Here is a 27268-nt window from a genome sequence, read left to right on the forward strand (position 1 = left end):
TGGAAAAAGTCGCCTTCAAAATCGGTCGCGATTTACGCGCGAAATTAAGTGCGGAAATCGGCGATAAAATTTCGTTGCGGCACGCGCGTAAATTCTACGCACGCGCTATCGCTCGGGTTAACGAATGTTAAGCTCGAACGAGTGTCCGATGAACCGCAGGGCGTGAGCAAATCAACGGCGGAGGCCGCGGGGGAGGAGGGAGGTGAAGGACGCGGCGCGATTATGCCTAAATATTTGCCAGGACAAATACAAATAGAGCGCGATAATGGGTGCCATCCGAATGTCTTTAACCGGTTCATAAACGCCGGCTAACGGGGCCGCATTAACTTTTACGTCGTGACATTATGCTAATCCGCCCGTTGGCGTTTTACCGTTATTACCTTAGAGAACGAAGTGCGTTCCCACGTAACGTAATTAACAGCGACCGGCTATTTATCCGACCGTTATGGCACCGGGCGATAAATAACGCAACGTTACCGGCCCTTACGGATCGATATACATGTGTGTACGAGCGCATATGTTGCCGCCCCATATGCCGTCACGTTCGCAAAATTTCACGCTACGCCCGCCCGCATGCAGATTTTGATTTACGTGCGCGTATCATTTTGCTCTCTGGATTGTTGATAATAGACGGAACGCTTGGAAGCCTCTTAATTTATCGGTCGTTGAACGCCAGACCGACATGTGTATATGAACGCGCGTACGTACGGCCGAATGCGTGTAATGCGCGTATCATTGCTACTTTTTACTTCTCTTTTTTTTTCTTTTTTTTTTTCGACGCGCCGTCGCGGTAAGAGGGAAATCACGAGAAACAACAACGATTATGGAAAATTACCGCGGTCCTCGACAGCGCGTTTTCAAGACAATAGATCAAGATAGATCCAGAAAGATCCGCTTTAAGATCAGAGAACGGAGCAGAACGAAAGAGCTACCAAATAAAAAAAAAATTCGCGTACCTGGCGAGGCCGTTAATTCTCTTTTTTTTTAACCAAATTGTAAATATAAAAATTAATTATATATTTACAATATCTGTAAGTAATATAAATTTATTATTTAAATTTATTTAGTTATTACGGATAAACTACGATGGCGAGAAATTTTATTGTATTTTACGTGTGTAAAAAAACGGCGCGTTGAAAGTCTGTAGTCCATTTAGATAAATGGTTAATATAGTCTAGTATGTACACAGTGTGCCAATGTATCCTTTTCGCTTCGCCAAGCAAAACGTTATATCCCGTAGGAAGTACTGGAAAGGGACTCAATTTGGCTAAATCTTGGCGGGCGGTAAATCTGTGCAAATCCGCTGATACGACACGGGGACTAAAGGCCGTAAATTCGGGCGCGCCGAGCGCGCGACGTACACCAGTGTACCGTAAACGTAAATAATCGTTATCAACGTGCCGCTGTAACGAGGTAATACGACATTAATACCGGAATACTCGACGCGCATTTGCACAGTGTCGATTTTTAATCTGTACGACTGAAACGTTTCGGTACGCTCTCAAAGCGAATAAGTCCCATTTTTATGAGTTTCGCGTTCAATTCCGAGACGTATGTAACAAAGTCCATTTAGATTTCGAATAAAAATCTGGAAGTTAAATATAAAGCGAAAAAAAGCATTTGCCGATTTACTTTTTATTTTTATTTCTTTTTTTGATACTTTTTTTTTCGACACGACGTTATCTTTTTCGGCCGAACCGACCGGGCCGGCCGTCGCCGGCGGGATTGCGGACGCCGTCCGTTAAATTAGCCCGTCGTTACAGATTGTTAATGAACGCGATGGATCTCCGAGGGAAGGAGGGAGAGGGAGGCGGGGCGCGCTAGGCCCCGGAACGATTAACGAAAACATAAAATCCGTGCGACTGCTGCTGTCTCGCCCACGCGGTGGGCGCAGCACCCTGCACAATTACCGATATCGAACGTGCACCTACTGCGGCGCTAATCGCTTCGGTCCAACTGTCGCAGCGTTTGACTGACAGGTGGTAGTTCCGCCGTTATTCCTTGGCACGTAGCCGGCGCAGCCGTTGGCAGCAATCGGAATACACACGAGGTTAATCCGCAAAACGTGTTTAAGCTTTGAAATTACTTTCCAAGGTGTTACGAATGAATAACGTTGTGGATTAGCGAAATAGGTACGGGCGTATGAGAATTCTATTCGCGTAAATCTAATAAAAATGTTCTCTCTTTTTTTTTTAGTTGCAAATATGCAGAGATATTTTTAATAGTAAAATGTTAATAATTTATTATTAATTTTGTAATAAAATTGTGCGAAATAAATTATACATTTGTATTTTACAGTATAAACACGTAATTTGTAGTTCTATCTGCAAGGTTTTTAGTGTATGAATAACGAGTAGATTGAAAATGAAAATGGCTGGAGGAAATGAGATGTGCTCGAAAATAACGTGTATATAAAATTTGGTAAATTTGCTCATACGCCTTTAGCTTGTATTTTTTTTATATCACCCGTAAGCCGCAACTTGATTAGGGATAAGTTAAGTTAGACATGATCCGAAAAGTTGTGCGCTTTATAAAGAGAGTTCTAAACTGACCCACCCTAACTTAATTAGTTCTAAAAGTTACAGAACGAGAGGTAGACCAACAAAGTTGAACACTTTCACATAAAATACTTTTCCGTGTAACGGCCGTTCTTCCGAATGCATTTAATTAATTAAAGTTTCGCGTTGTATACATACTCGCGTAAGCGAGAAAGCTAAAACCGCAACTATAAATATTAAAAAAGAAAAAAAAAGAACCAGCGTCAAATATTTATTACTCAAGATGTTACATTTGTCGACACGACCGTTTATGCGAAGAGTATTCGTGCATAATTCAAACTGCTGAATCATAAATATACGCCCCATAGGAAAGAGCGAATTTATTGCATAAAATCGGCGAATTATCCGTTAATCAAAGCGTTTGATTTCTGCTTTAAATGAAACGAAACGAAAAAAAGTACGCATTTTTCCAGAATGGAAAAGCGAAGGGGGAAGAGATATTCATGCGGTGGCAATAATCGCCTCGGCATTTTCCAACGAGCGTCGATGGCCGCCGCGAAATAAAATAAAAAAAAAAAAGATAAAAAAAGGGGGCGGGAAAAAAAAAAAGCGAAATATATAGAGGAAGAGAAAAGCGCGAAATTTCAATGCGCACAAAAGTCGCAAATTACTTTCCGGCCATTACCGGAGTCCATTCACGCTTTCTCTCGCAGTCGCCGCCATACGCATACACGTCTCTCGATGTGCGGATGATTCCTTCGGCCGATAGGGGCACGGTAATTACAAAGCCGCTGCAGAGGCCGCAGCGGCAGGAGGGACATTGCACAACGCCGCCGGCGATGGGAACGACGGTCGACGTCGACGGCAACGACGATGATGACGACAACGACAACGGCGGTGACGACGACACTGCGATGCCGGGAATACGGAGGTCCCGCGAGCGCGTATCCGGTATTGGTTTTCGATGGGATCGAGTCTAACAGGTAGATCCGTCCCTTTCTTTCTCTCTCTATTTCTATTTTCGGCACGTCTACATTAATTTTATTTTATTTTATTTTTTTTTGTAGCTTTAATTTGAGTTTCTTGATCCGGCAAGACGCCTTTAAAATTATTGTAATTAAACACTTTGAAATTAATTACGTGAAACGCGACGCGTTCACGAGACATTAATCGTCGAGAAATAAATATCTTGAATATACGCGAGCGTACCTACGTGCGTTTTATATTATCGCGTATTTTAAACTAGTTCTTCCGCGCGGCGATTTCGTTAGCGCATTAAATTCTTTCCGCAAACACGCCGCGGCCGAGCAACGCCAAGGAAATATTTATGGCGGTCTATAGATTATCGGGTTATCCCCCAGATCTGAACAGTCGCGGTCGCGCGCGGCGGGCAAACAGTTTATCGTATGCGCCTCGCTATTTTTACCTCCGAAAACCGTGCGGCGCGACACATTAAACGGAATCGCCAATGGTCTCGCCGCGCGCGCGTCAACGTTTAGCGTTTACCGACACCGCGCGCTTGTAATTCCGCGCGTTTGTTTACGGTCGAGATTTTGTTTACAATAGTACTAACGAGATCCAGAATGAAAGGGCCGATTCCACGGCGGTGTGATGTCGGTGAATCACGTTTTGCGCGCGCGAGATTCTCTAAGCGTTTCCGTCCGAAAATCCCCGCCGGGGGGGAGGAGGGGCTTTATTGGAGAGCGCCCGGCGATATTTAAACGACGAACACTAGCGTGCACGCGCCGAGTGTGCCACCCGCCGAATATTTGTAAGTTACTTCTCGTGCTATTTGCACGTGCGCGCGTATCCGGATAAAGAATAGCGGAGGATTCCTGGGTGGAGACGCGACGAGGGCTCTCCTCCCACGTTTTCCGCGGGCGACAATGCGGTTTTCACTTGTAGTAATAGATATTTACAACAATTGGTGGCAGAGCGTCGTGGTTTCCGTGGGGAACTGAGAGTTCGACGGCGGTTATAAAAAACGCAGCGAAGAAGGAAGAAGCTTCTTGTAAACGCAAAAGGGACGAGAAGGCGAAAGATAAAAAAAAATTGCGGGGAAGATTTCGTTACCTACTATCCTATTATTATTTCGGGGATAATTATTTCCACTTGGCGAATAAAAAATGGTAATCGGTGCTACAATTAAAGAGGTTAGTACGAGTCCTCACTATCGATCGACTAGTTCGAGACGACGAGAGAAAGAAAAAAAGACGAGTGGGATGAGAAAAACGCGGACGCCGTAGCGTGCATTAGATTGTCGCTAAGTGATAATTATTTAAAGAAAGTTCGTAAGCTCAAAAAGAGTTCGTACGAATTGCCGCAGTCAGGTCGAAATTAATGCGATAAATTAAAGGAAGAGTTATATAAAAATATATAAAAATAATTTGAAATTATTAGCATAGAAATAAGAGTTCGTACGGATTGCCACAGTCAGATCGAAATTAGCGCGATAAATTAAAGGAAGAGTATAAAAATAATTTGAAATTATTAGCATAAAAATATTTACCGATCGACACGCCGACGCGATCGGTTTATCGGCGCGTCCCGTATGCAGCTTGACGGCGTTCTATTTATTTCATTCGACGGACAAACGCACTTGTACGGATTGCTTTTGCGCGTGGCTCGCGAAGAGACGGTATGAATTACGGCGACAAAGAAGGCGCCTGCGTTACAAATCCAATCGGGACAGATTGCGAAATACGTGCGCAAAAAACATCGGAGCGCGATATGCACCGTGTAGACGCCTATGTACACGTGCGTGCGTACGTATAACGCGGGATAGATTCACAATCGGGGTACGTGCAAATATTTCTTAGCCGTTTTATTCTACGTCGAAAGCCGGCATAACCAATCGACGCGCGTTCGCATGACGTTGCGAAATGGTTTTTATTTTTAGTAACGTTTTAAAAAAGTGAGGAAACAGCGCGTATTAAGCCAAGATCAAGGTGATCTAATAAAAAAAACGCGGAGCTTTTTAAACCTACCGCTAAATTTCGTTCGATAAAAAAAAAATAAAAAACTAAGAAAAATAGAAAAGGAGAGGAAAAAAAAAAGATATTTCTAAAGCGTTCACCGACGCGTTTAAATACCTTTCTAGCAACACGGCGAGAGGGCCGTTTGTGCGCATCTCTGCCGTTTGCGGGGGGCATTCGTACGTGTCGCACAGCGGCTGGTGCACATCATGAAATTAGGGCTGTGTTACGCGTGACTGACGTGACTGTCAAACGTAGCGACAACGGGATTACAACCATTAACGTCACGTATTTCGCGGTCGCTGATAATTGCGCTGCGCGCGCTATTTTTTAAAAGACTCTAGTGCTTTCAAAACTTCGTTTGGATAATTAATTAAGACGCGGACTCGTTAGAATTCAAAACGATACGAACAAACGCGCGACTTTATTATTATACCGACGATCGCGAATAAAAAATACTGTCCGACTCCTGTACGCGGAGCGATCGCTAATTTGTAAAGACCACGAGGTTCGTTAAAGCGTGGGCCGCTGCCCAATTTTAATAAAAATCGGCCTTGCCGAGATGAACGAAAGGGGAGATCTCGTTTCTTCAGCGAGCTATTCCCTGAAATTCCCCGAGAGGCCGAGCCCGTCGGGTGACGACGAAACAAACTACGTTATTTTTTTATTTCTTTTTATATTTGTGAAATGTCGTGCTAGCTTAACAGACACGCTAGCCGGCGCATACGCGTACCGAAGTGAGCTCGAAGTAGCGAGGCACCGCATGAGAATACGGACCACGCGTGGCATCTTCTAAAGATACTCGCGCGCGCGACCGTGCATGAATACATGCATGAGCGCCGCGATCGGGACGTTTTCTACATCCGCGAATTCGGATACCTTTGTGTCACGGCTGAAATATTCGGCGAAAGACGGCAGGAACCCCGCGCGGATATGAATAAAATATCCCCGACGCGAGCGTACGCGCGCGGGAATACGCAAAATATCGCGTTACCGTAATGCTTAAAGCTACGTCACGCGCAATCAGATTTTGTCTAAATTTTACGTCAGTTGGGAAGCTAATTTATAACAGCCTGAAGTTCATTCGAGACTACGAATTATTTGTTAGATACGATCACACCAATTTCAAAGATGGTTAATATTTTCAGTAATAATGATCGTGTCTTAACCTTGTCACAGTTGTTCCGCCGTCATCTGCTGCCATCTTCGGTGGTCATCCTTGACTTCCTCTCAGCGCCACCCCGCGGTCCCCCTCCTTGCTGCTTCGTCCCCTTGTCCTTTGTCCGTCTCTCAGATTGTCGTCCTGCGTCGCACTCACACTTTTTTGATCACTTAATCCTCATTGGCGTGATAATTGTTCAATGATAATTGTCCGTAGCAGGTTCTCACTCGCGAAGAGACGCGATTGGGAGTCGCATTATTAAAAAATACGAGACGCGGCTACTCGCGTACGACGAGCCGTTCAAGTCCGAGCAAGATCGCTCGCGGCGATAAATTTCGCGATCGTTCTTAGTTTCGCGACGAAGCGACAATCGCGCGATTCTTTGCGGCATCCTCGAAGTAATGAAGTCGCACGTCGCGGACGGATAACGCGAAGGAGAAACGTGTGGACGCGATACGAGATGACGATCCGGTTTCTCGCGACTCCCAGGATCGTTGTTGCAAGTACCGCGACGACCGGACACTGAAATGGCGGACGGTGGCTTGCAAGATCGCGCCACAATTTCGCGCGTCGCCCGCGCGGGCGCTGTCCGCGTTTTCACGCATCGTTGCCACTTCCGGAAGTGTTTTAAGGCTCTTCCGCATTGAATGCGATTAGCGACGGGCGACAGAAGAATAACCTTGACACAGTTGTTCCGCCGTCATCTGCTGCCATCTTCGGTGGTCATCTTTGACTTCCTCTCAGCGCCTTCCCGCGGTCCCCCTCCTTGCTGCTTCGTCCCCTCGTCCTTTGACCGTCTCTCAGATTGTCGTCCTGCGTCGCACACACTTTTTTGATCACTTAATCCTCATTGGCGTGATAATTGTTCAATGATAATTGTCCGCAGCAGGTCCTTACTCGCGAAGAGACGCGATTGAGAGTCGCATAATTTAAAAATACGAGACGCGGCACTCGCGTGCGACGAAGCGTTCAAGTCCGAGCAAGATCGCTCGCGGCGAGCCGTTCAAGTCCGAGCAAGATCGCTCACGGCGAGCCGTTCAAGTCCGAGCAAGATCGCTCGCGGCGATTGGATTCGTGATCGTTCCTAGTTTTGCGACGAAATGACAATCGCGCGATTCTTTGCGGCACTTCCGAAGTGATGAATTGCACGTCGCGGACAAATAAAGCGAAGAAGAAACGTGTGGACGCGATACGAGATTACGATCCGGTTTCTCGCGACTCCCAGACTCGTTGTTACAAGTACCGCGACGACCGGACACTGAAATGGCGGACGGTTACTTGCAAGATCGCGCAACAATTGCGCGCGATTCCCACGCAGGCGCTATCCGCGTTTTTTACGCACCGTTGCCGCTTCAGGAAGTGTTTTAAGGCTCTCCCGCATTGAATGCGATTAGCGACAGGCGATATCCAATAAGCGCTCGATTTTTATCAGGCGACTACGTAAAATTTAATAGAGACGTGATCTCATTAAAAATCGCTCGCCGATAATTGAGATCAGAGCGGAAGAGCTCATTAAAATAATTTTCGTTTCGTTAATTCGATCTCGAAACGCAAGGATTAATATGAATATTTTTTATAATTAGAAATAAAACACGGGGTATACTGTCGAATATATAAGTTTATTCGTAATAGCTGTACTGCTTAACTAATACAGTAAGTTACAATTAGTTCGATTAAGTGTTAATTTAATATTTAATTAATATTTCTAGGTGAAGACGGTCGTGGTGAATTTTCTCTCCCCTCACCCCGCGCCTCACCCGTGATCCCCAGCCATCGTCTTCGGGTTAAGCGGCAAAAAAGTGCGTAGTCCGTGAAGAGATGGGTGACCCACCGCGCCGACCAATCACAGCGCTCCATCGATCGCTTGATCGCGAAGGATCTCGGCGGCCCGTCGCTCAGTTGAGAAGACTCCCCGACCACGTGCAGAGCACCGGCTCTTGCGACGAATATCAAGGTGCCTGTTTATGTTCTATGTATTCGTAATTGGGCAACAATACGGCGAGCATCGAAATCTTTATCCCCAAGTGCCGAAATATGTAACAGTCAGTCTAGTTGCGGAGCCTCGGGCGTGCGGACGTATCGTTAATCGCTCCGCAATTACGCGTATTTTCGGCCGCGAGCAGGACATTTTCGCGTACGCGTGAGTGTCGAGATCGTCGACCTGAGAACAAACATTCATTTTTTATGCTCGTGTGTTATTCGAGTCGTCGTTCTGTGCTTCGTTTCGTGCCTCGAAAAAGTGCACGGGACGACAAGGTTAAGTAATGGGCGCTGCGCACCGAGCGTCCGACCCGAATTACGCTGCGCGTCCGGCATTACCGACGCCTTCCCTCGTCGTCTCGTTCAGCGACGTTCAGAGGATTCCAACGGCCGCCATAGTGAGAGGACGCGATCCGTACCTCGCCCGTCTTCTCCGTCGCGGTCGAGAGTCAACCAGTTTCGTGATGTTTGTGGAACTCGAGGACGATAAAGTGCGCGGGGAACATTTCGCGTCGCGGCTCGTCTCGTTCGTCGCGTGGAGACAATTATCGGCATCGCTCATTCCACCGACGAGAACGGACCAAAGAATCAAAGTGACCTCGCGTAGCCAGTTTCTTGCGTCAACGTCGTGGACATTATTGCGTGGACATTGCGGGAGTGCGTGGACTATCCCGCGAGTGTTCAGTGCGCGAGAAAAAAGACTCGACACGTCCCATCTATTCCATATCGGTGGACGGACCCCAAGAAGCACGGGGAGAGGGGAGGGTTGCTCGTCAGCCGGTTCGCATTGCGTAGGTCCGGGACAACGGCTGTGGACGAGGGAAGCGCGGGGAGCAAGGGGCACGGTGCCGAGCTAGCGATGGGCGCGGGGAGCGCAGGGAGCAGGGGGACAGTGCGAGCGAGCTGTGCTCGCGCTGGAACTTGCGTCCCGGTCACCCGCAACAAAACACGGACACGGTAAGACATACACAATACGCGCTGAGTAATACATTGAATAGAACAGCATGCTAACTACAATTTTTGTTTCAGATAATATTACATCATCGAAGAAGGACCGACTCGACATCCCGCGGACATCCTGAGAGGAGGAGGAGGCCCAGGAAGGGTATCCTGCGCCAGCAGAGCAACCCCGGGGTAAGCAACAATTTTTTTTGGAATAAAATGCTTCAGATTTCTTATAACATTTTTCAATCATTTTATTTAATTATATGTTACGTCTACTATATAATTTTTTTATTTTTGTGTTACAGATCAAGAGGACCTCTGCTGTTGTGCATCGCTCAGTGTGGAAATGTGCCGTACGCCGATATTTAACAATACGAACCGCAGCCGGTTTGTCGGTACCGTTTCGGGTGTGCCGGTAGTTTTCGGGCGCTTTTATACGACTATCTTTTTATCGGGAGTGCCGAGAAGTGACGCGCGACAGTGTTAAGTCATAATCGCGATTGTAACTTCACCCGGGCGCGTTCGCGAGTTTCCTGTGCGCGGAAGGATGGCTCGTCACGTCCCATCTGAGTGGAGGAGCAGGCCCGGGGGGCATCCTGCATCGGCGGAGCATCTCTTAGGTGAGGATCAATTCTTCTTTAAAATTTGTCATTTCATTAATTAAAACAAAATTTTTGTTTGATTAAAAAATTAAATACATACGCATAATTTTTTTTTATTTGAATATCAACTATTTGCAACATGTCTACATTAATTTTTTTCTTTTTATGTTACAGTCACCGGCAGAAATCTTCAACTCCGCTGATGCTCATGCAGATTGGTGAGTCGCATGACTTTTTTTTCGTAACTTGAATTTCTTGCCTCTTCCTTTGTCTCTTTCACGAGAAGCATGTGCATGATGCGTTCTCTGTGATCGAGAAATTAAAAATAAAAAGAATTATAATACCGTCAATCCCGGAGTTTCACGACACCGTGATTCTGAAAACTCTCGAAAAATATCGGGAGATTAGGGAAAATAAATTGGTGATAAATCGCATTAATTTTTTTTTTATTAAAAAAAATCAGATACATGCGCGTAATTTTTTTTTTTTATTTAAACATCAATCACGAAATAAAGCTACAATGCGCACATGCCCCCGCGGAGATCGATATGTTTACACGGCCGAGGTTACGTAAACGCGAGAAGTTCGTTGACTCTGCCTCGCTCATCGCCCGTGCCCAGCGTTTCCTCCGAAAACCCCCCTTTTCCCCTGTTGCACAGGCCTATCCGCCCTCCGCGAATCCTCTTATTCGCTCGTTCGAGTTTGGAAATTGACGTAATTTCACTGGCCCCGATCATCACTTAAACGGCATAACGGGGTATAATGATAAATTTTTTCCGCGACGTTTGCCAACGATTATCGGCTCGTTAATCTTCCGTAATAATCCAAACATTGTGACTGCCGGATGCCAATTATTCCGGGAATGTTTACGCAACGCGGTAACTGGGCGGGATGATGATTATGTTAGGTAATACCGGCGTCGTTAAAATAAAAAGAGATCTTTTTTTCCCTTTTTTTTTCGTAATGCCGAAACCGTTCCTCGGAATTATACCGCCCGCCACAAAGGGTTAAAGTCGATTCGCGTGCAAATTCGTTACATTGATAATCGAATGACGGTGCGGTCCACTGGAAAATTACGACAATTACAGAAATTACGGGAATTAAATGAACCATTTATTTCGAAAATGGCGGAAGGCGTACGTTAAATTACAATGGAATTAAATAATCTACAAATTAGCGAAGTATAGACTGATGTGTCATATAGGATGGCATATTACAGAATAATTACATTGAATGACGCATTGTACACAGTTAGTTGTGTACAGCGCATTACGTAGAAATAAAATTATATTCCGCGCACCGTAAATTTATTTCAATTCTTCGTAAGTGTAAAAAGCCGCAGATAAATTAAAAGAAAGGAAATGATCTGTAAAAACTTTCTACAAATACTTGCAAATTTTATTTCGAACGTTTATCATTTTTTTTTCTTTCTTTCTTTCTTTCTTTTTTTTTTTTTTCTCTTGTGGTTTATCCAACGTGCCTTAATGAGATTTCAACGGTCTGCCTTCGCGTTATTTTCAAGGCATAAAAATGCCAGGAGACTCGGCGCTTCTCGTCTTCGTTACGTTTCTTTGATTCCGGCCGTACTTGGTACTTCGATTCGCTTTAATTTTGTAAATCCAAGAAGATCAACGTCGCGAGTTACGGAGATTGAAATAAGCTCTCGCCGAGAAAGAGAGAGAGAGAGCCCGATGTTAGTCGTATCGGCGATATGCGGTGCGCCCACGAAATCTCCGCGGAAAGAAGATATATTCAAATGTATGCAGGCTTTGTGCGCGCCGAGTTCCGAGATGCAAATATTTATACTAGAGTGAATTTACAATCCGACGGCGTTAATTATGCTTTCTCGCAGTACCCGCGCGCGGAATTGAATACCAGTGGCAAAATAGCAAGTATATCCCCCCCCATCTCCCTTTCATCGTCTCGCCTAACAATTATCTGAGATGGCTTTTTTACGAATTCGGTAAGAAACGCGCCGTTCCCGCGTTCGTTACGCTTGCGGCTCCTTTACGCTTCTCGTTGTATCACGTTATTATCCGGCGATCGTAATAGTCGCGACGATTTTCGGGGTAGTTCCGTGCCACGAAAAACACGGGAGGAAAGAGAAGAGGACGGTTTACGATCCTCCGGTTAAACGCGGAGTTGTACCGAGAAATCGAGCCGGTCTCGTGAGCGCGGGCAATATCGGCCCTATTCCTCGCAGACGGAGAAACGCTTATTCCCCGTCTCTGCAATCAGCCACCGATCGAACGCGTCGGCTTACAAGTCAATTAGGCCGTATTCTTGCCGGGGACCGAGAATTACTTTGAATATTGCCTCGCAATTAACCGTGGCCGACCATTGAGGAGTAATAGCGCGGGCACGCCGGCAGTTACGACTTCCACCGGCATGAGCGGATATTGCGGTGCCTTCATTCATCGCATTCCGCCGTCGAGATATATGCAACGCCGCGGAGTCGTGCTTAACGTGCATTACATTTGGCATTGTGTCGGGGCCGTTTCATGTTAGCCGCGGCACAACGAATCGCCGTCGCGGCGATTCGTTTCGATCGCATCGATACGCTCGGCCCTTCGATCGATAAGAATAACGCTCATTTTTTTTGTGGGTTTTTTTTTTTTTTTTTTTTTTAAATAAACTACCGCGATAAGCGAAGCGTCGATGTCGGAAACTGTGAATTTTTTCAAGATCCTTAGCTCGATAAAATTTGCGAGGTAAATTGGCGCCGAAAAAATTGGGTGGGCTTATCAGCACGATTTTATTTTATTACTTTACCTGCGATGGGTGTTTCTGGCGTGGGAGTCGGCGCTGCCCGGCGATCGCCGTGCTGTTGACCGTCGTCGATGTCGCCGTGATTGTCGACGTCGTTGATGTTTGATGACACACGGGGTTGCTCCGGGACGGTTCTGCGAACGTGCTTGTCGAGCGGACCACGTGTGGTCGAGAGTTGTACTTCGCTTTGTGGTGCTATACTTCAGGGACACGGTTCGGCGGTAACGAGCTCGCTGGCGGGTGGGAATGGTCCTTTGAGCGATGTCGTAGGTTCTGGTCTCTTCCCGCCTGGAGGATACTTCCGGCCCTTTTCCACGGGGGCTTCCGGCGGCCCCTTCTTCCCGGACGGCCCCAAGTGGGTCCTCGTACTCAGTGTGCCGGCAGGAAACTGACAGAAGCGCTGTTATACCGCTGGAAACATAATCGACGAGGAAATTACGTGTACCGTGCACGTCACATGCGACGCCGGGTACACTCTTGCCGCGGCTAATTTACAGTACGCCTTGAAAGTACGAGCAAATTGCTTCTAGTAATTGCGTTTAGAAAGACCGGCGGCCACTCTTATCTTGCCCCTCCCCCGCTCCCCCCCAAAATAGGTTAAAATTATATATTTTAAAGAGGGTTAATTTTCTTTTTTTTTTTTTTTCTTTTTCAAAGAAGGTCAGCTCGAAGCTCGGCTAAGTTATATTAAGCAATTATTCTTCTTAGGCTATTATACGTTGAGGAGGTCTAAACGAGCCTGTTAAGAGCCCACATAAAGAGCTGCATAAGCGCACGTTTTGCGCTCCGACAAGCCTCGGTGTTTATTATTCAAATATGACTGTCACGTGGCGCACCGAGCACGGATTGAATTCTTATTAGTATATCGTTAAAATTCACTTTGCGCCAGGACGTGTGGAGAAAACGCCTGAGATCAAAGCGGTCGCGTCTAATAATTGGCAAGACAACGTCGTGCGAATTTCTAATTGCAGTCCTCCGCTCCCTCTCTTTCTCTCTCTCTCTTTCTCTGTTACCTTAACAACTCTGTTTCAGGACGTCGAATGAAAACGTTTCGCGACGCGTTACGTCGGCGAAAGATGCGTATACACATTTCCGTTCCTCCACCCGAATGAAATTAAACCCCGCTAGTTACCCCCGCGACCTCGCGCGAGGTAAGAACGCTACGTGAGCCTATTGATGTAACGCCGTTACGTTTCGCAATTATACCATTCCGTCGACCGACTTTTCTCAATTGCTCCGCATATATCCGAGATGAAAAGCCGCGCACCCGGCGTCTGCGCTTAATATGAACGACGTCCGGGGGTACCTAAAGCAGATAGTCTGAGACGCTTATGGCCTCTCGAGCGATATTTTCAAAGTGCACGCCCGGAACGAGGGAACGTTAGTTTCCACTCCCCCTTTTTTTTTTTTCCTCTCTCTCTCTTTCTCGTTCGCTCACTCCACGTTTTCTTTCTTCCTCCCGTTACCCTTGCCCGCCAGGTAAACAAGCTCTTTATACACGTACAACGCGGCGTACGTACGACGTCGGGCACTGCAATTACCCTGTCTATCTTGCAGCGAGGTACAGAGCCGCGCACACGAGCAAAAAAGGGAAAGCTTGCCACTCGTGCACCGGCTCGCCGCCGGAGCGTCGTCGTGAAAACTGCCTCCAATATTGGGACGGTTGAACGTTAAAACGCGTACCTTCCCCGACGCGCGGAGTAGGTGGATTCTCTTCCGTTCTCCTTACCTCTCCCCTCCCCCTCAGTATCGTGTATTACATCGTGAGATTATTCATACGTCTCCCCCGACAATTTCTCAATATTTATAACGCACATCCGCCGCGCGCGCGGGCATACCTTTACTTTCTCCGATACGCGATCTTCCACGTACGGATCTCGCGCGAGAAATTTTTGCTCAGACGGCTATGAAATATGAAGGGCATGTTTAATCCAGGTGATAAGGCAAGACCGGGGCGGTTTTCTTCTCTCTCTTTTTTTTTTTTTTTTTTTTTTTTTACGCTCACCGCGAAACTTATTCGAGATGCGAATCCCGTTCAACGCTGCCGCGCACGAAGACGAAGTATGTACTTGAGCTTGGAAACAAGATTCGCCCATTGACTTTATCGAGAGGCTTATTCTCGTATGCAGGCCTTACGTTCACCGCCAAATACGGTCGTGACCCCCATTCCCATGTTTACGCCGAATGCGATCTCGATGATAAACGAGATAACGTCAGAATCCGGCGGACACACGGCCGTCGTCGAGTGCTCCCGAGGGAATATGCCACTTGACCTCACTTCTAATTCTAAACGAAAAGTTCTCCCGATAAGATATTTTCTAAAAAAGAAAGAAAAAATAAAAAAAAAAGAATAAAAGAAAGAAAAAAAAATGCACGCGATTATTACGCCTATTACGCGAATAATAATAAAAGACTCAGGTCGATTTCGAGCGGAACTTCCGGGCTTTAACTTTCAGATTTTTTATTCGATCTACAAGCTTAGAATATAACTCGACGATCGGAGGTACGTCAAATCGAAAAGCAACGCAGCCTCATTATAAACGCGAATCGATATACCGCGGTGTGATCGTTATGCGCTTTCGAATCAATTTTCGCGGTATTCGCTTATTTCGAGATGAAAGCGATCGCTCGGGGCGAACGAAGGAGGGAAGGCCAGTTTGTGAGAGCTCGCAGATGCAAACGCCGGGGACGGCCTTCGTCGATTCGCGCAATTTGGTATTCGCGCGAGAATCGCCGGGGGACCCGACGGAGATGATGAATGCCGTCGACGGCGGCAACAAGCGGGCCATCGCCGGCGCTTCGTATCGCGAATATTCGACTCGCGTACGCGCTTATCCCGGACCCGGCATCCATCAAACGTCCTATAACGTGGCCTGCGCGCGTTCCCGCGCGCACGTGTCGGCGGTTCCGGACGAGACGCAATCGCGGGGGATCCGCGGCCGGATCGATGCGAATCCGCGAGAGCCGAGGCGGCGCTGTACGACCCGCGTCGCGACGTAACCCGCGAAACGTATGAATATTCCGCGCGTGCATCGCACTTGGAATGCACACGCGGCCGCCCACGGCTCCGCCGGGCATACGGATTTCGCCACGGACGAGGTATTGAACCCCGAGACTGTCCGCGAGTCCGCGCGTGAATCCCGTGGACGAGCCGCGTTTATCAACGCGAGGTCACGTTCAAAATGGCCCACGATATTATCCGCTCTATTGTATATTTCAAAGGACGATTCATATCGCGTTAAAGTTTCTAATAAATCTGCGAAAAGCCCTGGACGGTAACCGCGAACCGTGTTAGAATTTCCGCCGAGTTTGCCGCTCGAAGTTTTTTTTTTAATTTTCAGCAATTACCTTTATGAAATTTTAATTAACCGCGGCTTCGACTTTGAGGACCGTCCGGCCGAACGCGAGTCGACGAGAACATAGATCGATTATAGTTTCTTTCTATAGAACGGCTGTTTGAACGATAGTATCGTCTTTTTATTTTTCCACCCTCGATCTTTCCCAACTCATAAGTCATTGCTGTATTCTGACCGATAGCGCGGGAGTGGTGGGGAATAATAAAAAAAAAAATAAAAGTGGCGTGCGCCCGCACACTTACGCGCCCTCCGATTTATGCGAAAGAGCGCGCGATTTCAAAACACAGCCCCGCCGACGGGCACCGGCTGCGAATCGATCCGCGAGCCGGATGCGTTGCTCGCGCCGAACTCTCGCGGGTCTTGCGGCTATGTTAATATTCCCCAAGTGCGTATCGATATCCATTCAACGTGCTGGCACCCCGCACTTGGGCGCTCGCACGAAAATTGCGCGTTTGGTATTGGATTTGAGTGCCATCGCTAGGCTAGAAGCGGCGCGGATAGTAGGCTAGCGCGCGTGTGCCCTGCACGTCGCAATTACTTAATTGCTCGTATCTGATTGGGCCCGCCGCGGGGGAGGGATAACGGTGTCCTCGGTTCGTGATTTGCGCGCCGCGTGTGCAACGCGCTTCCATTGGCCGGGTTACCTGGGCGGCCGACGAATCAGCCATTCATTTCTGGAACCCCCGCACTACCAGCGCTAGTAAACCCGTGAGCGAGAAAGAGAAAGAGATAGGGTGGAGGTGAGAGGGAGCGCGAGCGTGGACGGTGGAGAGAAAGAGCGAGGGAGACCGAAGGATGCGAGTATAGGATGCACGCGACGGAGAGAGTAGGATGAGGAGAGAGAGAAAGAGAGAGAGCGCGAGAGCGAGTATCGAAGTTTCGAATGCGCCCGACATCGATAGCTAGCCGCCGTCACCGCGCTGCGCCAACACCGTGGCGCGTCCTCGCGACAGTACGAGGCCGACGCGTTCGCGTGTCGTAGAAAATCGTAGCGAGAGTCGAGGTAAGAGAGGGAAGAAAGAGAGAGAGAGAAAGAGCGAGGCGAGAACGAAAGAAAGAGGGGAAAGGTAGCGCAACGAGCGGGAGAGAAATATCATCGTTACGAGACGAAGCGCGTCGTGACAAATGCCGGATAACAGATAGAAAAAAAGAGAGACGTGGAACAAGCGGGAAAGGAAGGAAAGAAAGAGAGCGAGGGAAAGGGTGAGCGAGAGAGAGGAGGAAAAGAGCGAGAGAGCCGAAGCGCCGGTCGGTCGGTGGTGGCCGGTCAGCGGCGGCGGTGGGGCGTAGGGCACGCTCTCTCGCGGTAGCTGCATCAAGCGCCAGTGTCAATATGGCCGTTGACGTGAGCGCAGTGTGCGCAGAGACGTGGACGCGATAGTAGTCTCGATTCGATCCCCCTAACATGAGGTATACTGCGACCAGGAGGGACGCTTTTACGTAATACCCGGATATAACTAACGTACCCGGCACGTACCCCGTGAAATGAGCTGCGCCGCGCCCAAGGCGGCCGCGACCGCGGCAGCAGCGGCTGCGAGCGGCGAGCAGATCGGCGCGGTACAAGGTACGTTTTGTGAATCATATTCTTCGGCCGCCCGCCGCCCGCCGACGTCGCCACGCGTGCGAGCAACGTGTCTACTGTGCCGTTCTTTATCGCCGGTCCGTCCCACCGATGTTTACGCCGACGCTGCTCGCGATGTGCTCATCCAAAGCGCCTGGACCTGGCGCGCGCGGACCCGGAGAGAAAGAGAGCGAGTGCGTGAGAGAGAGAGAGAAAATTCTCGCCGTGATCGATTCGCCGTTTAAAGCCAGTCATTCAGTCCCGCACCATCCGGACATCCGCGCGCCGTGCTCCGACCGCCGAAACGCCGTCCGCGTGGACCCCCCTAGCTCACGCGCGCGCGTGCCACGATGGCGCGTGACTCGGTGCCGCTTCTCTTCGATAACGCCGCGCGACACCGAGAGAAACCGACGGGACGCTTTCGACGCCGACGCATGGAGCGCGGGGTGCCGCGTACGTGACTCGAAACCCGAGAGGAGTGTGGTGCGTCGACCGCGAGAACGAGGGAACGACCGGCCGCGCGCGGGCTTTCCGTTCCGAGGATGGAACCGTAAACGCTCGTGCGTGACACGCGCGAGGTGGTGCGCGGCCTCCGGCGTCCACGCACGCCACGATCTCCCCGAGCAGCCGACGGATGATTCGCTTCGCTCGTTCCTTCCGGAGAAGTAATTGCGAGCTCCGGGTATCCGCGAACGCGGCACCGAGGGGTAATTTCGCGCGAGAGAGAGAGACAAATATATTTTCGGCCCCGACGTCTTTTCCGAGACAATCGATACTCCTCGGGGGGGATTTACTATCGGCGTTGTCCCCGCACTTTTACGACGGCGACGCTTCTCGTCGGCTTTCTTCGCGTCGGTGATTTATTGAAACGGGCCGATCGATGGGAACGGTCGATTCGGGATGTTCGGCATACGCAGCTTACCTAACTTCAACCCTCGGCTATGAATTTTCCCAAGTTTTTCAAAGTCGAGTTTTCCACGGTTGACGCCGATGCCACGGAACGGGCTATCCGGCACCTCCGTTCCGCGTCGGTCTCCCTCGAAACTTGCCAGTGAAACGGCTCGGAAAACGTGGCATTCAGCTGTGAACGGTACAGAAATATATACAACCGGCTTTTCGGCAATTTATAGTCTGCATGGGTCTCTGTCTCTCGGCACCTGCCGCGGCAGATGTTAAGATGGTCAGGGTTGTAAGAAAATAATGGGCGAGTTCGAAAACGTGCGTGAATCACTTAAAAAGTTGTTACAGTTGCCGACGCTTGTGAGAATCGTTAAATATTTTCTTATTTTTCCCCCGTATTTTTTTTTTTCTTATTTTTGTTTTGTTAATTAATTGATTAATTAATGCTACGAAATTTCGATGTATTACGAAATATTTCAAGAAACGTAATTTTATTAATAGATTCCACCGGTTGCAATAAATTGCAGTACGTATACGGAGCGATATCCCTCGCATCGATCGGCATTCGCTTTCTCCGAGATCGTTGAGAAGTCGACGGTTTCTCAATCGGTACTTTTTTCTCTCTTTCTTTCTTTCTTTCTTTTTTTTTTTCCTTTACACGGGATGCTTTAAACGCTTTCGGTAAAACGTGATCTCCCAGCCGCAACGAAGACATTTGATATTCCTGTCCGATATTCTTTAACGTCTTTATACGCGCTGTAACGTTTGCTAATACTTCGTGCTTTGATGTGACTAAAACCATGATTAAAAAGATTTCGCACGTTTCTGGATTGATGTTTAGATATCAAAAACGCAATGTTTAACAATGACGGAGGGTTTAAGCTAAACAGTGACGATACAAAATCAACAATTATAGAGTTATTTCCATGGGTCTCAGAATTTAAGAAAATGTGCAAATGTATATACGCAGACAAAAGTATGGCTTCTTTGGCAGAGCTTATGCAGTACTATATCAGGTAATCTATACTCAGTATTTCAACGTAATACCATAAGCAGCTCACCAGTATTATCATCTTGAGCACTGGTGTCATAATACTGTTGCATGTGTTATAATATACGTTCAATGTTGTAGCAATAATTGATATCCTCGTTTAGAAATAAGCAGCGGATTTATTTGCATGAGGGGCGAAGTTTTAATTATTGAACAACTTGAGGGGAGAGAAAAAAAAAAGAAAAACAACTTTTAATTAGATTACACTCAGTCAGAATAACGCTCTTGTAGTATTGATATTTGATTAAAGTACTGACAAAATATATTTCTCGTAACGTCATAAATACTTCTCAATTAATCTGTGGAAGAAACAATTATTTTCATATTTTTAACGTAAATTGCAATAGAGAAAAGTGGTTAAAATTAAATAAACAATTTAAATTATAAATCATTGTTTTGATAGTTACATTTATTTATTATTCGGCAATTCCTTGTTGCAAGTGCAAAGGATGACGATGTTCTCGAATCATTGTAACATATTTTTTTTTTTCTTTAAATAGAAATGCAATTTCTGTCGGTCGTAATTTAAATGACAATTTGGTTTATAATATACTGATAATAATATTTGCAACGTAAAATCATATCTCATTAAATTCCTTTAATGTTTAATTATATTAAGTGGCTACAGTTAATCTTGAACAGTTTATCGTTCCTTTTTGATTAAATTGGGGGGGAAAAAAAAAGAATAATAAAATGTGCTACCGTTGATTACGCACACTGAACCTCCTCTACACACGATGTCATTATTGAACTGATCTTGAGGGTCATCCCGCTATTACATTGACCCCCTCAATTGCTTAATCAAATTGTGTCTGAAGGTCGAAAAAATATCGTCTCATCTATTACAAGGCAGCATTAAAATTGTAGAAAATGTTTTAATCGTGTACTCATTACCGTAATTTATATATGGACGAAAATTCAAAGTAGAGAACTGAAATCATTACCATGCCTTGCGTATACTCCATCTTATTAAAATGTTACAAGCTGTTTACGTCTTGACACCGCGTATTACATATCAAAAATAATCGTAGCGCTCGTTATCTACGTTGGGGAAATTACATATAGAGCTGTACATAAGTTACGCGCGTATACATTTACTTTGCGATTGCCTAAGCACATCCACGATCCGTTCTTCTCATAATATTTAGATTATAATTAACGTGTTAATACGCGGACATATTTTAATGTTCACATTTAAATCGATCTAAGTTTAATATTATACATTTGTTGTGCAGCAAATGTATATGTTTTATATTTTTATTACAGAAATGTAAGTATCAGTGTGAATGAATGTTATACAAAACCTTTACGAGCAGCAAAGTTGAAGGATTCTATTAGCGAAACCTTACTTTTGTTCTTATATATCTATCGCGAGCTTTCTGAGGTAAGTTCAGTAACCTGTTACGTCGCATTTGTGTAGAATCCTTTTTTTTTTTTTTTTTTCTTTTTACTCTACACTGCTTTTTGTAGTAATGTACCTATCCACGTTTAAAGAAACACGACTCATTAATTTTTTTCAGGACCGTAATAGATCTATTTACTTAAATAATATGTCCGATTTATTGGCGTTGTACATAGATATGGAATTAAAAGCTTCAAAAAAAAGTAAAGAAGATCATAATAGAATTTGTACAAGACTTACTTCATGTCTTTATGTATATTTAGGTATGTATTTTTAAACGTTCAATTTTATTCCCTGAATAATTAATAATGATAAAATATTTCTGTATTTTATGTAGAACATTCCACAGAGCATTTGTTAGATACTTTGATAAAAATACAGTTTATGTGCCGGGGTTATCACCGTATTTTAGATCCGATAATAACGTGAGTATGCAATTAACAGGAAATTATCTACATTGTGTCATAGCGTCTTTGTTATTTTGTATTTAGAATATTTAATATTCCGTTTTTTCGTACTTTTCTGATATATATTTTTTAATAAACGTATTTTATACAATTTTTGTTTAAATAAAAATTTAATTTACTTTAAAATTTAATGTTAAAACACGAAAAATATTTAAATATTTTTTCTTTTATGAATTTTAATATATTTTTAGAAAATTCTATGTGTTAAAATAGTTTTTCTTTAATTGTTATGTATATATATTTTTCTATTTCATTTCAGAAAAGTAATTAAAAATATTCCAGCGCATCCCGAATCAAATATTATGTACATTCGTTATCTTCTTATTTATTGTCTTTGGAGAAAGATAAATAGCGATATAGCTGTGAAAAGTCAAATTATTACAACCGCAATTGCCTCTCTGGGAGCACCACCAGCGGCTTTCCCACCATGCGTGTTAGAAGATGTCTTACCGAAAGTGCCAAAGTGTCAACCAAATTCAGCAAAATATCTGATGCAGCAGAAATTTGACATAAGAAAATGCTGTGAATTATTTATACAGTTCTGTAGAGAAAGCAGAGGAGGTACATGGCAGCAAAAAAGTGAAAATGTATCCAACATTCCAAGTTCATCTAAGAGGATTACTTCACAACTGGTAAATATGCGATATCTCTTATTTCCGTGATACTTGTTAATAATATATTATTTATATATTACATAAAATAATTCAGAATTGACATTAACGAATGCTTGTATGTGCGTACGTGCGTCATAAGTCTGAGATAAAAATTTAAAAAAATTTTCTTTGTTCTTGTCAGTATTTTATTAATTCTTCTAATATGAAAAACTGGTACTATGCCATTGAGATCGTTTGAAAAACAGCGCGCGCGAAGCGTGCATATGGTTTGTTCTAGTTGTATAACTATTGTATATTTTATACGTGTAAGTTTAAAATTATCACCGTTTAGAACACTGCGATAAATTTTATTTTAAATTAATTACGATAAACAAATTAGAAGATTACGTTTAGGCCAAAAAAAAAAAAAAAAAAAAAAGATAAAGACAGAAAGAAAGAAAGAAAAAAAGAAAAGTTTTTGTACATTTGGAATTGGTTTTGGAATCTTTCACTTCTGGTCATAATTAGTAGACTTTTTATTATATGTAATAAATAATAATAGAAAAAATTATGTAGAACTACTTTTTAAATATTAAACTGCGTATATTTTTAGCTGGAAGTTACGTCACATGAAAAGAAAAATATGGATCATACCGAAAATAATTTTATTTCTTCAGATAAAGACATAAAAAATAATTCTGTATTGTCGAATAATTTAAAATCTTCAGATAAAGATGTAAAAAATAATTCTATGTTGTCAAATAATTTAAAGTCTTTAAATTTAACAGAACAAACAAATGTTAAACCTTTAGGCACAATTTCTACAAATATTTCTGTAACGCGGACTATTTGTAAGTCGATAAAACCAAAAGTGCTTCCACGGAAGAGGACTAAAAAGTCTAATAAAATTGTAATAATTGATCTTACAACAGATATCGCTTCCGAAAGATGTATAAAAAAAAGGAAATCAAGAAAAGTTGCGTGGCTCGAAGAAGCTAAGAAGAAATTTGATACAAAGACGATAAGAGCGTCACAGAAGATTAAGAACCAACAGATGACAGAAAACGTAAACTTTTTGAAGAAAATAACTCTTAATCAGCAATCGGAAGATTCATCTCAACCTGTACATGTCACAGAAAATGCGACATTGAAGAATGACTTCAATACGTCTGCAACACAAGATGCGAAATTAGGCAACGAGAAAATTAAATCTATGCAACATCTCGACACTAAACATAAAAATACGTCGGTCATCAATGGTAATACAGTATCTGCAAAACAATCTGTGGATTTGAATAGCAGTAGCAGCAGTAAAACTGTTGAAACGTTGCATTGCGCAGTCTCTTCTGTAATCGTTGACACACCACAGTCAAATAAATCTAAAGCTACGTTATCGGAAATTTCAAATAACGCTACTAAAATTAACAAATGTCACGTTAATTTGGAAGTAAGGAATAACAAGAGAACAAACGATAGACATAGTACACAGACTGTGATCAAACGACTGATAGAAAAAGACACTCCGCCTGAAAGTGAAACCCGTAAAAGAGTTGAAAGTTTAAGGAAAATCTGTGATTTAGGAACAGAGCACTCTAAAACTGTAAATACTCTTCCTTCGATATGTGCCCAAGACGATTCCAAAGATAAAGATGATAACTCTAATCATAAAGCTAACTATCTTAGAACAACTAAGGATAAATTATCTCCGCATATAATTTCGTCTCTGCAGCATACGCATTGTAGAAATAACGTAAAGGATAGAACAAATAACGGAAAAATAGACGATTATGGTAACCATAAAAAATGTATGCAAAGAGATACTCGTGAAACAATAAGTAACGAGACGTCGTGTTTAAAATCAACCGCGATTGACAGTGAATTAAATAAAGAGAAATTTGCCGTTTCCACAACAGCAACTGAAACTCGTACAACAACAACTGTACGTAATGTGGAAGTATTAATAAATGATGCTTCAGAATCTGAACGATTGCAACAATCGTGCATTACTGAAAATACAAATACAAAGCATTTACAGGAATCCGAATCTCAAGATAAATATATAACAAACCACGATATTAAAAACAGTACTATAAGTATTAGTATAATGAATGGAGACCATTCTAATGTACAAACAGATTTAAAAGTTGGTACTTGCACCGAAGTAAATGATGACGTAAGGAATAACAGATTCTCTAATAATAAAATTAGGGAAACTATTTTTGGAAACCACACATCTGATAAAAAAAATATTTCCGATGTTCTCGACATGTCATTGTGTTCAAAAGAAGTAAGAATTAATGGTGAGAAAAACATTGATTTGAAAACTGATCGCAAAGAAAGTTCGGAATCTAATAGAACTTGTGATAGAGAAAATAATATAAAAGAATTCGGAAGATCTTCCGTATTGTGCGAAAAGATTGATCAAATGCATGATCGCAAATCACCAAAAGAATCGTACGAGATATCGCATACTAAAAACACTCAAGATGTATTAAAAGATAAATGTATGATTCAAGATTCGGAATTACACGATAATATAGACGGACTTTCGTTATTAGCCAATGTTATTGCGAGTCAGCATGTATCTCATCTGAAGACCGAACGCGAGTTAAAATACGAACAAATCAAAGTCAAGGATTACGCGTCGTTAAGAAGCTCTCCTTATAATCAAACTACAGATGACGAAGTTGATACCAATGATGACTCATCGAATACCGTTTCTCAAGTTCTAGAGAACTCAGCCGCTGAAGTTACTAATAGAATAGTCGGGATTTATCCAGAAGATGCGTTAGATAAAGTAGCACTTCACGTTGAAGTGACATCAACAACTGATCCTGATGATAGCGAAAACGATCCAAGTAATAGCGTCTCGCATATCGTTGAAACTATTAATTACGAAACAGACACAATATCCAACAATTTAAGTATGATGGAAAATAATGTGCAGTCAATAAAAGAGAATACAAACGTTATATTAAATGGTGAAACGGTCGTGCTCTTACAAAAATCTCCCAATAGTAATTTATACATCATCAACAAAGCAGTTGAAAATCGAGATCACAACAGCGACGATGAGAGTTGTTTAATTAAAGAAAAGAGCTGGATGATACCGCCGGAAGATTGTGCGTCGTTCGAAGTTGTTAATACGTCGGAGCATATTTCATTTAATTTGGATTTGCCGCAATACAACAAAGAATTATCGTGCCAAGAAAATAAATATTCCGTCGGAAGGAACAAAGGTATAAAAATCGAACCGGAGGAAGAAAGCAGTTTAATGAGCATTACGGAGATGAAGTCTTACGGTAAAAAAGGTTCACTGACGACTGACGTGCTACCCGCGACGTCGCAGATTTATCAAGACACAAATATTGCGAACGTGAGTATCAGCAAGTCAGTTGATAAACGAAAATCCAAGTCTATTCTCACGTATAGGCAAAACATTAAACAAGAGTTCAGTAATCACATCGCGCCGAATTGTGGAATACAAGGGTGTAACGGAATACATTCGCATCCGCACGAAGTGATTGATCCGCAGCATTCGTTACATATTCCGGTCACCCATCCAGCGACAATACCTTCGATTTACGGGAACTGCGCTGCCGGCACAGATCTGTGCATGCCATATCATAAGCATTGCACCTCCGTGTCGTGCAGCTTACAGATTAATTCTACTACTTCGCTCCATTCCCACACTAAATCCGCCAATTCGTGCGGAAGATCGCACTGCTCATGTCTAAATTGTACGTATGACATAGTCGCGCATTGTAGACAGTGTATACACCCTGCCACAGACTCCCACGTGTCTTGCATTGAAAGTAATTCTTATTTTTTGCCCACACATTCATCAGTACAAACATCCGCCGTCCAAGAGCACGATAGAACAAAAAGCGAAGCGGTAATAAGTAAATTGTATGACGATCAAATATTGCGTAAAAGAGTGCTACAAAATAATACCCTGGAAAAGCTGGATGTGTCGCGCGAGCCAGAGAAATTATTCAAGAAAGATATGGCGAACAAATTGCCATTGAAAAAGAGATTGAAGGCTCAAGCCTTGATGACGATGGCATATGAGAAGGTACCCATCAAGACGGAGAAGCTGGATAATTATCCTGGGATACCTATGATGTCCATAGCAGCCTTAGAAAAAACAGACGGTACCGAAAAACATCCCACGCAAATAATTAAATCGTCATACGAATTATCCCCTAGTGAAGAAGATAATCCGCACGGCAGCTATCATTTCAACTCGAATATAGTACGAATGGATTATTACAAAGATATGCACATTTCTAATACACATCATAATCTTACGAAAGAAAGTACAAGAAATCACGAGCGCCAGTTTCGACCGGGTAATGATCAACCTAACGCAGTATGTCTAGAAAGTTATCAGGACAGAACATCTGCGCAACACAGAGACGTTACGAATCCAACATCTTTGAAACGTATTACGACGGAAACGATCGAGCAGGATAGCGCGTGTAAAAAAGCGAAGAAAACGCAGTCTTCTATTAGACAAACGAGAAGCTCAAAAAGAAACGTTCCTAAGGTAAATTATTGTTACACCGATGTTGATCCAGAATGGAATCCGTCCGGTGAGTCAAAACGAAGACGTAAGAAGACTAGTCGATGATCAATACTATTTCATTACGAAAAGTCACTGCTGTAAAAATAAAAGAGAAGAAGAAAAAAAAAGGCAACCTGTATAGAGAGAACAAATGTGTTCTTCAAGCTGTGGCACTGTAAATTTGTAAATATATGTATAAAGTGGAACTGAAAATCGTCCTAGCAAAATTAGAGATAGATCGTTCAAGAGCGTGTTCAAGATTAGCATCAGCGAAGAGTTATATTAACTACATAGAAGACTTCTGCATAAAATATTTTTGATGTTTGGTTAGATATCGCTAGAATCAAGTTGTAGAGAATTTTACTATCCGTTAAACCACAGTTTAGACATTTCCTTGCATTTCCCATTTCTCATTTCTTGTATTTATTTATTATTATCGA

The 27268-nt window shown here is 43.9% G+C and overlaps 1 protein-coding gene across 4 annotated transcripts; it reads left to right on the plus strand.

The window, feature by feature from the left end:
* The first annotated feature begins 10065 nt into the window (after positions 1-10065).
* On the plus strand, positions 10066-27268 carry LOC139106120 (serine-rich adhesin for platelets). 4 transcript variants are annotated; one of them, XM_070662653.1, is made up of 8 exons: positions 10066-10180; positions 10337-10380; positions 19590-19764; positions 21066-21183; positions 21320-21464; positions 21539-21626; positions 21928-22300; positions 22875-27268. In XM_070662653.1, exons 2-8 carry the CDS (start codon positions 10365-10367, stop codon positions 26892-26894), a joined length of 4935 nt encoding a protein of 1644 aa, XP_070518754.1. In that variant the 5' UTR covers positions 10066-10180; positions 10337-10364; the 3' UTR covers positions 26895-27268. The 4 variants fall into 4 exon arrangements, with proteins under 4 accessions (XP_070518754.1, XP_070518752.1, XP_070518756.1 ...); XM_070662651.1 differs by lacking the exons at positions 10066-10180; positions 10337-10380 and adding an exon at positions 16957-17851; XM_070662655.1 differs by lacking the exons at positions 10066-10180; positions 10337-10380 and adding an exon at positions 17941-18042.

The sequence above is a fragment of the Cardiocondyla obscurior genome, linkage group LG10, assembly GCF_019399895.1.
Source record: "Cardiocondyla obscurior isolate alpha-2009 linkage group LG10, Cobs3.1, whole genome shotgun sequence".
Taxonomy (NCBI): domain Eukaryota; kingdom Metazoa; phylum Arthropoda; class Insecta; order Hymenoptera; family Formicidae; genus Cardiocondyla; species Cardiocondyla obscurior.